Here is a 14,678-nt window from a genome sequence, read left to right as displayed (position 1 = left end):
TCCCAGTAACTGAGTAGCTTATAACTTAATAGCAACACTCTGGTAACAGATCATGGAGCCAAATTTTATCATAGTTCTCCACATCTGTCAATGGCGCTCAGGGTAGTCTGGAGCTCAGTAATATTCTTTGATTGCAGTCACAAAGTATGTAACTATTAAGGGAGAAAGTTATCTTCATTTCACTTCGCAGCGCTGTGAGGGTACAAACTGAAGATGGTCTGCTCTTTGGTCCCATTGCCAACGTACTGGTCAGTTTGGCTGACTGAGACTACACTAGAGACCCACCACCTCTCAGCACCAAGTTTTGAGTGATCGTTGCAGCCCAATGGCAAATATTCACATCAAATGATACATACCTCTGCCATGTTGCCTGCAAAAGGACATTTGATTATTTATTTTAAAACACTGAGAGGAAGGTTGTAACCTTATATTCACCAGTTTCACTGACCTTACTTTGATCACTAGACAACTTTGGAAACTAGCATGCAACAATCAAAGAAAGAAAAAGTCTAAACAAATTTCTAATAGAAAAAAAAATTAGCTTACACCAAACAAGGCACCTCTTTAACATCATAAGTAACATGGAAAGATCACCACAATCACAGAAGCCATGGTGATTTCTTAATATTTTAGGAGGCTGAGCTGTAATGCCACCCCAGGAGAAACTGCTTCTAACTCTGTTTTGCCTCTGAGACTTTCAACATTGTCTCCTTTCTCTCTCCTGTTTTTATTAACCTGGATCAGGCCAGCATCCCTTGCAACAGAGACCTTCCTCATATTTAGCCATTTATTTACTATTACCATTTAGTCCTATTGCCTCCTCCGACTATGACACATGCAAGCTTAAAATGATCTTGCCTGTCACAGCATTTCAAAAGTTACTATGTTCTACAAATGAACAATATATTCACAGAATAATTTGTTTGTGGTTTTTGTTTTCTTTCTTTAATATAAATTTCTCTGGTACAGTCCCATATTTATAAAAAGACTACACCTGACAGTTGCTGCACAGAAGACACATTTGTTGGAGTGCTTTCACAAAGCCACTTTCTCTTCCATCTCCTCTGCTTCCCAATATGCGTACTGTGAGCTTTAAGGTTTATACCAATCAAATAATATGAAAACTATACATTGCATTGGCTCTTTGTATTTTAAATGCACTGAAATAAAAAAAAACCCTCCCCATATCAACTTTCATTAAACAAATACTCTTCTTGTGTCTATTTTTTCTCTCTCTCTTTTTTTTTTTTTTAAATCACCTGAAAAACCTCCAAGATAAAATTGCACTTTCTTCCACAGTAAAACATAACTGCTTTTTGTCACACAGCAAAGCAAATTCTTCAGGCTTATGCAAAGCTGTAATCAGAAAGACACTTTTCAAAAAGCAACAACCAGAATCTTTTGGCCTCTATGCTGCAGAAGCAGCATATGTTAGTCCTCCTAATGAATGTACTGGCACAGTTGACCTCACAGTAGAAAAAGGAAGATCTAGACTTGCCACTGGATTGTTGAACAGTGGCAGCCCTTGGCACCAGAGTATCTTCACAAGCTTTTCATTTAGGGGTGTTTTATTATACAGTTAGAAAGCAAGACACCATTTGAAACATTCTTTGTAAAACAGTATAAATTTTATTGGACTAAGAGGCTGCACAAGACACTCTTACCATCTCAAGTATTTCTCTTTCCATGACCGTACTAATGCATTACAGATGCATTTAACTGGATTCACAAATTCTTCACTACTCTTTCACCAAATAATATAATAGTTACTGCACCCTGCTTGAAACTGAGAACAAGGGGCAGAGCATGATAGGAAAGAAATAGAGAGAGGGATTGCATCTCACAAGAAGCCAGAAAAAGGAAAACAAGGGGACAAAAAAAGATGTTAAAAAAAGATGAGCCAGCGATAGGAAAGAAAAATGCCACCAAGGTGCTTGAAATAGCATAATTTCTTGAACTAGAAAACACACAGAAGAGCTATCTCTTATCCACTGTCTTCACATTTGAAAATCCTACTCTTCTACGGGAAACACTAGTGAAAACTACTGAAAAAAAAAAATATATATTCCACAAGTATTGTCTTTATCAGAGTTTAGACATACTCTACTTAACAAATACAGCTTCCACAGTGAAAAAAGGAGGAAACAGCAATACTGAGTACACAGACATGGAACTGTTTGGTAGCCTTACAGTGAAAACCATCTGCCTGCTACAGATGCTTCCTTCTTTCAGCAGGATTTTGTGGTTTTGTGAAAGGCTTCCTATTTGTTCTCTGAACTTGAATGCTTTCCATACTCACTAGCATTACTGTAATTCAAACATAACTTTCAGGAAATAATTATCTTTAGCTAAACACTCTGGGCAAGTTTTTGAAACATCTTCAGATTATACCCTTGATGAATTTTGTTTTATTTACAGAGGTCTAGGCAGCTGTTCTGTTTTGTTTTCAAACCTTTTTTGTATATTCTTCTTGAACTTTGACTATAGCAATATATTTTATGATTGTGCACTTCTGTCCAAAAGCAATTTGCCATCTCTTATTCCAGAGTATTGCATTCATTAAATAATTTCAAGGTTTGCTTTGATGTGTAGAACATTTGTTACCCTTGTGCATTGGGGTACCAGTCAAAACTTAGCATTTTGTTTCAAACAAGCATTCATGACTGTTGAAAGAATGCATCCTAGGACAGCAGAAGACCTATGGCAAGCCACCTGCCATAAAATATGTAATTTTATCAAGCTTCCAGTTAACACAGCAGTAGAGGAAAGGTGAAGCAACCTAGAGAACAACACATTTATACAATTATACACCCTGCCCCTGAATTCTTCATTTCTTATTTACATCAATTGGAAAATACAAACATAAAATTGAGAAACTGCATTATTTGTATAACTTCCTCCCCATAAGTACAAAAATTAAATCCAGCAATTATGTACACCTTTATCTTAAGCATAAATCATAGAATCGTTTAGGTTGGAAAAGACCCTTAGGATCATCAAGTCTAACCGTTAACCTGGTACTGCCAAGTCCACCACTAAACCATGTCCCTAAGCACCACATCTGCATGCCTTTTAAATACCTCCAGGGGTGGTGACTCCACCACCTCTCTGGGCAGCCTGTTCCAATGCTTGACTACCCTTTCCATGAAGAAATTTTTCCTAATATCCAAGCTAAACCTCCCCTGGCTCAACTGGAGGCCATTTCCTTTCATCCTATCACTATTTACTTGGGAGAAGAGACCAACACCCACCTCACTACAACCTCCTTTCAGGTAGCTGTAGAGAGCGATAAGGTCTCCCCTCAGCCTCCTCTTCTCCAGGCTAAACAACCCCAGTTCCCTCAGCCACTCCTCATAAGACTTGTGCTCTAGACCCTTCACCAGCTTCGTTGCCCTTCTCTGGACATGCTGCAGCACGTCAATGTCCTTCTTGTATTGAGGGGCCCAAAACTGGACACAGTATTCCAGGTGCGGCCTCACCAGTGCCAAGGACAATCACTTCCCTAGTCCTGCTGGCCACATTATTTCTGATACAAGCCAGGAGGCTGTTGGCCTTCTTGTCCACCTGGGCACACTGCTGGCTCATATTCAGCCAGCTGTCAACCAACGCCCCAATCAAGCCCCTTAAAGTTATATGTCTATGCCTATATCAGCAATTTGGTTCAGAACAATTTTGAGGCAAATCCCTTGATTACATCCATTTACCATGTACTACTTCTGAGTGGTTTTGTTGCACACTAACTAGATTAATTCCAGATAAGCTAGAAGCACCTTGACAGTGCTAGAAATGAAGACATTAGCTTCTTGAACAATGTTTCAGTCACACCAATATAAGGTCCCCCAGCATGTTTCTAAACTGCTTGCCTTCAGAAAGCTGAGCCATATGCATAATGGAGATGTTTGAACCACAGTATCAGACAATATCTTACTCAGTGTAAACTCCCCAAGCCATGTACAACAGATTCATCAGGAGCCCCACAACAAACCACAAGAATCTAGCGGTATACTGGTGTTGTGACACATTCCTTGCAATGCAGACATTACCAAAACATCCTACACAGCCAAGGCAAAAAAAGCACCATTAAAGGGGAAGCCACATTAAGCGAAGTAAACTTGGTAGAGATTTTTTTTGGTGATACTTCTTAATATTCATTTGAAGCTATGCAAAGCTACCTGCTATAACAGTGGCTACCTTCTGACAATAGTCTGTAAAAGCACTAAAATTCACGGCATGTAGTTTACAGAGAGTATTTTCATCCAGGAAAGATATTATGTCTCACTGCAGTAACTGCAACGCTTAAATAGCTTTCTGGTTAGAACTCTGTCCATGGAGCTACCACACCAAACAGAGATGAAAAGCTGGAATTGTCATCTGCAGTACTGGAAGAAATATTTGTCCTCTGTTACAATTCAAGATGTTTTCATTAATCATAGCTATTCTTGTAATATTGATTACCACTATAATTTAAAAAAATCAACAGCCAAAAATTGTAAACTACATAGTAGCACTTCACACACTTTCCTTGGGCGCAAGGAAGTCACTTGCTCATTAGTTTGCCTTTTTTTTTTTTTTTTTAATTCAAAGATGAAGACTCTTATAATCTAGCTTTACTTCCTTCCACATTTCAGTACATGCTATACCATTATTAGTAACAGTTCATGACATTACATAATGGTTTTAACATTTAGCCATGACTCTGTTATTAAAGGTGAGCTCTATTCTGCATTCACAAGTAGCATATAACATAACTTTCCTGGAAAAAAATGTAACATACGCTCAAGCATGCAAAGGTTATTTTCTGCTAAGCCTTTGAATTTTCAGGGAAATGTTAGCAAATGAATTAAAATGGTTTCTTATGAAACTGAGACTACTTTTCTTCTTAATAATCTAAGAAACAATTAAGCATTCAATACTGACATTGCTAACTTAAGAAAAACAGGGTTTTCACATAGCCTACACACAAGATTTCAGCTTTTATTTTAACTGTTTACAGCTTCAGAAGACAGTCTAGCAACCCATTGTAACATGCATTTTCTTAGATCATGTTTCACTTCACAAGGATGACATGTTTTTTAGTGACACCTGGAAAACTCATCATTTGGCTGCAGTCCATTTGGTTAAGCAAGACTTTTCAGAAGCTAAATTAACAACTTGTACCATCTGTAAATGCTCCCTTGGAAAACATGAATTGTATTATTCCATTTAATGGTCATCAAAAATGTATGCTTGTCTTCACTGTTGAAAAGGATTTGCTAAGTGACCAAGGCATGAAACAATCAGAGCTCATACGTGGTATGCAGGTCAGCAACAGGAAATCCTCTCCCAGAACTCAAATACCTTCAGATTTATTGATGGGATGGATGGCACACATTGGTAGACACAAATTAGTTAACAGAAAATCTAAACCAAACAAAATTTCACTGTGTTTAAAAATATCTGTGCAGGGTAATAGCAGTTAGTGTTTTATTCAGCTTTCATGTTCTGTTTAAACTTCTACAGCATTGGGACAAAAATTAGAGTAATTCCATTGTCTCGGAGTCAACCATGCACTTCAGAATACGATAGAGTGCCCATTTATTTGAACAATGACAAACATGGACTAACTGATTGGCTCCTTCAGAATTATAATATTACACAACATGTTCTTGAGATATCCATTTGGAGATACTTCTTCAGTCAATGTGTTTCAGCTGTCCCAGCTGTGTCCCCTCGCAAACTCTTGCCCAGCTCTAGCCTACTCCCTGTCATGGGGCAGAGTGAGAAACAGAGAAGGCCTTGACACTGTGCAAGCACTGTTCAGCAATAACTAAAATTTTCATTGGTGTGTTATCAACGCTGTTTTTGTCACAAATCTAAAACACAGCACCATATGGGCTGCCACAAAGAAAATGAACTCTATACCAACAAGATCCAGTATGCTTGCTCTCTTTTGCATCCAGTTCTATAATTGTGTTCCCCCTCTGACACACACAAAAAAAAGCACACATGAAAGGATAAAGTTTTGTGGTTTGTTTTTTTTTTTTTAATCACATAGTTCATAATCGTGCATTGTTCTGACTGAAAATTGTCTGTGGAAGAAGTTAAGGTAACTGGCCTCAAAAAAACATGCAGGCTCCCTGACTGAATTCCTTCAAAATTCTCTTTTGCTAATGTCTTAAAATCTGCCATAAGTTAGGCAAATGCTTTACAAATTTCTGTACAATTTGAAAATGATTCCAGACTTGTTTGCTAATATAATCAACAGCTTAAAATGCAGCTGCTGCCGTTTACTGACTTTGTGCACAGAATGGGAAAAGATTCTATATCTCACTTCCACTTGTAGACTCAACGAAGATTTTGTTTTAGATTCCAAAAGAAAGAGTTTACCATTACCTTTAATCTTGTAAGCACTATAAATAAAAACTTTTTCTGATACAGTAAGTATTAAACAATAGGATATACACGTTAGATTAGAGACAAAGTCACCTTATGAAGGGCTGTCACATTGCATGCAAAATTGTTGTAAAGGAGGTAAAGGGAAGTGGTTTTAATTAAAAAAGAAACAAAAAGTCACAGATTTCACCACGACCTTCATCAACGACTTACAGTTCTGAGTTTTAACTGTATTTCACAGCTGCTGAAAGCACATAGACTCAAGCTATCAAGCTAATATTAGATATGATTCAGTCAAAACAATGTCATCTATGTCCAAAAGTTGTTTGCTGTAGAGGCAATTTAAGAATCAGACATAAGCACCTCACCCAGATGCCTAACAATGACTGTCTATTCACAAAAATAAAGTCCTTACCATAAACCAGTGTTCTTAACAATGTATTTGCTACCTGCATAACTGAGCAGCTAGACAGCAGCTGAAGAAAACAGTGTTTGAACACAAGGATCTGATAACTCACATGTTCCCACTTGCCAAACAACATAGGGCAAAACAGTAGAGCAGAGCTGGTAATACCACAGTATCTTTTTCTTTCACAAAGAAAATACATTCTTCAAAAATTCTGTAACAACTTCAAAGATCACCTCACAATATAAATTTTGACCACACAAAACACAGAACAACTACTATTGCTTCCTTCCTTTCTGTCCTTTGTGTATATTCTACTTGTGATTTTCCCAGAATAAATCCAATGCAAAAATATGAAAGTTAAGTTTACAAAAAGTTTTAAATACTAATCCAAAATGAGATTTCTCTACTGAGATGGAAAAACAGAAGAAATATGGACATGAGTGTGTTATCAACATTCTTCTCCTACTAAATCCAAAACACAGCACTATGCCTGCTACTAGGAAGAAAATTAACTCTATCCCAGCCGAAACCAGGACAGAAATAAAAAAAAAAGATAGCACAGATTTCAGTACTTCACCTTTAATACCCCAGCTGCCCTTTAACTTAAGTTTATGAAAAATAGGAGAAAAGTTCAATTTGCCACTGACTTGTATTAAAAATTTAAATGAGATTCATCAGCATCAATAATTTACTACCTAATCAGCTTCAGGCTTACTACAGACTTGGGCCATCTACATCATCATCAATACTTACAGGGTCTTGACAGCTCAGAACCTCCAGGATGCTATTGAGTAATTCAACACAGTACTTCTTCTCTTGGACCTGGAGCTGCTGATCATCCTTCTGTTCCAGTAATTCTTTCAGCTCTTTTGTAATCACAGGAAGCAGAATGTCCCTGCATTCTGCAAGAAAGCAAGTTATCTTAAGAACAAATATAAATCAAATACTACTTGCAAATAAATCCTCCTCCGAACAAACACAATACACTTTAACAGCTGCAGTCCCTTCCAGCATGGAATTGTTGATTTTCCAGTCATGCCTCAGGGATACAGAAATATCACACAAGTTTAAGAGTAAGTCAGCAGTATTTCTCACATATGAAAAACACAACTTGCTAATAAAACCAATTTGTTTCAGTTATATATATATTATATATATAATACTATACTTACTAAATTATTCTTTCTGAAAATAAGACACAAACAGCAACAGAATTGTTCTATGTGTATCATTTTGAAACATACCATCTAAGAACACCTAAAAGAACGCAGACAAGGAAAAGACTCTAATGAAAGGCCTACCAAGCCTATGAGAGCAAGAGCTATGCATACATTCATCCTTATTTAAATCTAAGGAAGCTGATACTAATACTAAGTTACATTTCAATCTCATGTATACATTGACTTTTTAAGACAGAGGTGCTTATGGGAAATGTTGGGAGGACAAGATGCACAAATTTGAAATAACTTCAATGAAGGCACTGTCTACCTAGGAATAAAGGATACAGAAGATTTTTTTTTTTTTTCCTAATTTAATTGGTACATGCCACTGAGTGATGTAAGTAGCAACTTACTGGTACAGTGCTATATAACTACCGCACAGCACAACAGCATGAATAATGCTGAGCAGATGCTTCAAGATTTGTTATATTTATGAAAATAACCTGGAAAGAAAACAGAGCTAAATGTAGCTTCAAAGGCTCCACCTCAGAATAAAATTTGTATAGAACTACAGTAGCATTCTAGGTCACAGACAGTGAGCTGAAGTTCTTACTTGTTTCCACTCAACTGATTTCTTATTGCTTAAAATTCTTGTCTGTCTGAACTCTTTGGAAAAATATTTATATCACCAATTGGATACCATTTTCTATCAATAGCACATATCACAGTTTCTGAAAAAATAATAGAACAAAACTAGAAAACTTCTTAATTACTGCAAACCAAAATAAAATTGTGGCTTTTTATTTTTTCTTTTAAGAATGACTTAGAACACCTTTACCCAGACATACAGCATACTCACTGATAAACAAGTGGAGTGTAAGACATGGTGAAACTGTATCCCATGTGATTTAAAACAAGCCAGGGGCTTGGAATCCCTCCAGAATAAGGGTGCTAGCACAGGAAGACAGGAGGGTAAGAAAAAGACAGGAAAAGAATGGGAAGTAGATTATAAATTTCTGAATTTTGCAAAGTAACAGAGGCTATCCATGCAGATCACTCTTATTTCAAGTAACAGCCCCAAGCTATATAAAGCCAGAAGCTTTGAATCACATCTAAGGGGCAGCATAATTTCTTGCCTCAGAAAGTATCTCTACTCTTGGTAATGCCACAACATGAATAAAAAGCTATTTATCTGATTTTCTATAACCCTTGTTCCAAGCTGTGAGAGAAATCTTACTCAATGACTAAATTACAAACTCACTAGTAAAACAGCAGTTAAAGAACACATATCAACACCAGACCTGTTCACAGAGCAGGATCAAAAGGAATTTCACACAGCTTACAGTTAATTTATGTGACCAAGTCTGCACATAGACAAGCTACCTGCGCTTAATGCAGGCCATAGACAACTAGTCTGATTCAGAAACCAAATAGCTGCACTTACAAAGCACTTAGTAGAGCATACTAGCAGGGCATACTAAGACTGCTAAAGCTCTTCAGTGTGGATTTGTAACCATGGAGACAGAGAAAAACTCCCCTCCAAAAGTCATCAATACTGATAGATTCATAGTCACCAGCTGTAGACATCAAACATTACAGTTTTCTGGAACTGAGATGTAATTTGATAATTTGCAAATTCTTTCTTGATTTGCTCATATGAACCACTTCTAATTAGTTATTAATGCAACAAATGCAGTGCCATTAGCTCATTGACCTAAAACTAAACCAAAGAAACATCATTAGCAACGTTAAAAGTTATATGCAATACCTTTAAAACTTGCTGGAATGTGATAGTAATTTTTTTTAATAAAAAAGGGTTTATATATTCAGTCAATAAGTACAAATTGTAAATTAGATTATTACCTACCTACTTTTCAAAAAGCTAGAAAACAAACTTTAATTCTGTTTTCATTGCTATCTGTAGAAACTGTCCTTCAACAGTCTAGAGTTATTCAGGGGGAAACAGTTCATAGTATGCTCAATTCAGGATTCATTCGTCAAGGTTCTGACCACTCCAAAAATATTTAAGATATTTTTTCCTTTGGACATAACATTTATTGCTAACCAAGTTCTATTTCATGATGGTTATGAAAAAGACCATAAGCATATTCATGTAAACACCTGCTAAACCTACTACTATAGACACCCACTCCTCTGAAACAGCAATGGTTGTTTCATTCCCACTGTGGAGTTGGGCTGAAAGAGTTATTTGCCAGACTTTTAACTTCTCCATACAGTCCATATGCTGCTGAGATAGAAGCTGAATGTCACCTCAGCGAGATATGTGCAAGGAACTTGCTTATGAAGTTGCAAAACAGAAATTAAAATGGGACTGCAGTGGATTTCCAGTCTGTTACTGAAAGATGGCATGCATTTAACAGATTTTAAAGTGGATCAGGAAAAAAAAAAAAAAAACCAAACCCAACCAAAAACCAAAGAAACACCAAACAAATGGACTCACAACTGAAGCAAGCAGTTCAGACTGGATATAAGAAAAAACTTCTTCCTCATGAAGACAGTCAAGCAGTGGAATGAACAGGTTGCCCAGTCTCTGTCCTTGGAGGTTTTCAAGACCCAACTGGCACAAGCTCAGAGCAACCCAGTCTGACCTCACAGCTGACCGCTTTTTGAGTGGGAGGTTGGACTAGAGACATTCTCAGGTTCCTTCCAACTTGAACTATTTATGAACCTTTATTGCAAAAATTGCTAATTAATGGTAGCGTAGTGGTAGCTTGGTACACTGCAAATGACCAGTTGCTAATCCTCAGAAACAGAAGATAGTAGCTGACTGCTGATAACAAGTAAGTGCCAGCACACAGCAAGAAATTTACAGGAGGCTGCTAGGTCTTGAATCTTTGGAATGAATGGAGACTGTCAGAAAGTTAGGAACAAAGATACATCTCTACATTTATTCCTATATATACAAATCATGACATTTTTAGAGCTTGTCTTTTTTTTTTTTTATCCATAGACTCAAACATCTAAGGTTTCCTATACCAGAAGAGACAACATCAAAATCATGACTCTAAAGACAGATGGGAGAAACCTATTTCTTGTCAATTCAGTCCATAGCACTTGCACAGCATCTGTCCATAGTACATACACAGCATGTAGACAGGCAAAAAAAGATTGCTTCACATATGTTTAACCTGTATGAAAATACAGATGCTGCAAGCACTCAGGGACATAAAAAATTAAATTTATCTTTTCTGATGCCCACTCTGCCTCAATCCCGTCTTCCTTTTCAGATTCTCTAACTGCATGCAAGATATGCTGAAGGACTGATTCATCAGAAGCTAAACCCCCCATCTTTCCTATAGCATTGTGGATCCAATACACTAAGCCAAATGATAGGCAATAAAGCTCATCTGCATACAGTATCACTGTACATACCTGTCTGCTGTTATATCTACATCTACACATTGCAACATTTTGTGTCATAATTTCTCTGCTCTAAACTCTACTTTTTGTAAGGATGCATAACTATTACTCTAACATTCTGCAATAAACACACTAACAGGTACAATTAATACAACATGAAAATGGACATATTTAGACAAACCCATCAATCTTTAACTAATCTGCAATCACGTCATAGAAATACAGATTCCAAATCAACAGCATGTAAGAAATTTAGCTGGCAACTTTTCTCAAAACTACCATTCTTAAAAATAGTGCTTTAAAACATTTCCACTTAAAAAAAAACAGTAGAGACTGCTACGCTAACAGGCCCGTTCATAACAAAGTTCAAAGTCATATCAAATTACATGACATCTCAGCCACTTTTCAGCACTCACAAAGAGGATGGAATGTTACATGCACACACCAGTTTCACATCTGCCAGGATAAACACACTTACTGCCCCCACTCCTCCAAAATAACATCCAGCTCAATTTTTAAGCCATTAAGATCTCCCTTGAAATGTCTGACAGCTAGCAAATATAAAAATTCTCTTTGGGTAGTTTTTAAAGTTACAGCAAGCAACTGCATCATAAATCATAATAAAAACCTATAGTTAATGAGCTTTATTTCAAAAGTAAAGAAGAGACTAGACAGAACAAAGTCACTGATCAAGGGGAATCGTGTATTTTAGCTGAAGTACCTTTTAAGTACTCATATAGAAAAAAAAGTTAAAACTTCAAGGTAGGTATTATGTGTATATTAATCACTAAATTACATCTGACTTCACATACCAGTGATATCCATTTGACCAATAATCGGGAAGCGTGGAGGAGCTCACAAGTTACTAGTTGCATTGGACACCTTAAAGAGCAATGAAAGTAAACTTCATTGAATTTAAAACTCCTCCATACCAGGGTTTCAGAGGCCATTTAAAACCTTTCCTACCAGAATGCAAAATGCCCACTGTTGTCTATAATTCATTTAAAAAGCACACACACATGTATTTTGGTAAAAGAAATAAGTCTTTGACATAATTCTTCTGCATAAAGCCATTCCATACTTCTTAAACATTAAGAAAGCAGGGCTTCTTGCATAGACAAGATTTTCCTATCGTACTGAGAGGACAGCTGAGGCAGAAGGTACAATTGATTTCCTCCAGTTTTAAGAGCTAATTACTCTGCAAACTTCATTACTCCCAGTTGTACTTTGCATTATAAATTAAAATTTGATCCATATTTGATACATACAGAATCTATTAAAAGGACTTAACACATGCAGCTGATCAATTATTTGCTTTTTTTTTTAAAAAAAAAAACCCTGCAATTGTAATTAATGGAAAAATTGTTCAATATATTTTTATAAGCAAATTGGTTTTTTTGTATTAATTATTTTGGTTTAGATTAAGGCTATATACCTGTGTTTTGTGACTGGCTGCTAGATAAACTCAGCTTGTTAGTTAAGGCAATACAGGAGAATTACTTCATTTTCTGTGTAGTAAACAACTCACATAATGTAGTTCTAGGACCTTATTCTTAAACAAAAAGCAATAGTCTTAGAAAAGGAAAGTGAATTAGATTTTATAAGATCCCTTCCAGTTGAAGTCATCCCATATGAGGATGCAATTCCAAGATGTTCCGATGAATGCATACAATCAAAGTAACTGAAAATAACTAGCTTTTGTAGCAGACAAGCCCTCGTCTCAGCCTGAGCCTGCAGCAGGACTAGTATTAACATAAAACTGTAGTCATGACTTCTCATCTTTAAAAAAACCTGTTAAAACCATTTCACTAGAACATTATACAAAATAAGAAATCCCCTTATTATCTTGGGACAAAGAATAGGTTGTTGAATGGGCATATAAATTCCAGATTATAATATTAAGGTATCATTGCACAAGTTAAGAAAGTAAAACGAGCAAAGCGCTCATTTGAGCATCAACAACTCGTTGGTTAGGAAAAAGGAGAAAAAAACCTAAGAAAATCATGGAAGAGAGTCATCAAGAAAAGAAATAGCCGAAGTAAAATTTTCTGTTGTAGTATTTGATGATCTGGACTCATTACGGAGGGCACCCTCAATAAGTTTGCAGATGACACCAAGTTGGGTGGGAGTGTTCATCTGCTTGAGGGTAGGAAGGCTCTACAGAGGGATCTGGACAGGCTGGATCAATTGGCTGAGGCCAATTGTATGAGGTTCAACAAGATTAAGTGCCAGGTCCTGCACTTGGGTCACCATCACCCAATGCAACACTACAGGCTTGGGGGAGAGTGGCTGGAAAGCTGCCTAGCGGAAAAGGACCTCGGGGCATTGGTCGACAGCCAGCTGAATATGAGCGGGCAGTGTGCCAAGGCAGACAAGAAGGCCAACAGCCTCCTGGCTTGTATCAGAAATAGTGTGGCCAGCAGGAGCAGGGAAGTGAATGTCCTTGGCACTGGTGAGGCCGCACCTGGAATACTGTGTCCAGTTTTGGGCCCCTCACTACAAGACAGACACTGAGGTGCTGAAGCATGTCCAAAGAAGGGCAACAAAGCTGGTGAAGGGTCTAGAGCACAAGTCTTATGAGGAGTGGCTGAGGGAACTGGGGTTGTTTAGCCTGGAGAAAAGGAGGCTCAGGGGGGACCCTTATCACTCTACAACTACCTGAAAGGAGGTTGTAGCAAGGTGGGTGTCAGTCTCTTCTGCCAAGCAGCAACTGATATGACAACAAGAAGCAGCCTCAGGGGTTATCAAGCATTGGAACAGGCTGCCCAGGGAAGTGGTTGAGTCACCATCCCTGGAGGTATTTAAAAGATGTGTAGACATGGTGCTTAGAGACATGGTTTAGTGGTGGACTTGGCAGTGCTAGGTTTACAGCTGGATTCAATCTTAAGGGTCTTTTCCAACCTAAACGATTCTATGATTAAGCAATCCACATAAATACATCTCCCCTCCCACCCCAAGAAAGCTCAAGACAGATGGGAGCGGAGACATGGGGTGTGGGGGGGGTGGGAAGCAGATGCCCATTTAAGTACTAGATGCTTTTTTTGCTTGATAAATGATGTGATAAGATTGCCAGCAAAGACAGATATACTCTTTCTTAATTTTCAAAGCCATGAAAAAACAACTGTTCTGATTGGCTTTTTTTCCTAGAAACCAGAATAAAACATGTGCTGCCCCAAACTGTATTTGAACACATAAAACATCAACATACAGTTTGAGCATCTTGCATTTATTTCATCAGGGTCTGTCAAAAGACATATTGTTCCACATATTTATCAACCCCAAATTCCAACACACTTCTCAGACAGAAGTTCCCTGGTAACATCTTCCTGATTAAGGACAAGTAGATTCATTCTGGT

General features: G+C 37.4%; 1 protein-coding gene across 1 annotated transcript in view; it reads right to left on the bottom strand.

Moving 5' to 3' along the window:
• The window catches only part of DOCK2 (dedicator of cytokinesis 2), a 205,208-nt gene that overhangs the window by 127,280 nt on the left and 63,250 nt on the right, over positions 1–14,678 (bottom strand). Inside the window, exon 26 of the mRNA XM_075715815.1 lies at positions 7,535–7,683. Coding sequence (XP_075571930.1) covers positions 7,535–7,683 — 149 coding nt within the window. The remainder of the gene's footprint in view (positions 1–7,534; positions 7,684–14,678) is intronic.

This window comes from Pelecanus crispus, chromosome 8 (assembly GCF_030463565.1).
Source record: "Pelecanus crispus isolate bPelCri1 chromosome 8, bPelCri1.pri, whole genome shotgun sequence".
In the NCBI taxonomy this organism is placed as follows: Eukaryota; Metazoa; Chordata; class Aves; order Pelecaniformes; family Pelecanidae; genus Pelecanus; species Pelecanus crispus.
This window is presented reverse-complemented; position numbering and strand designations above follow the sequence as displayed.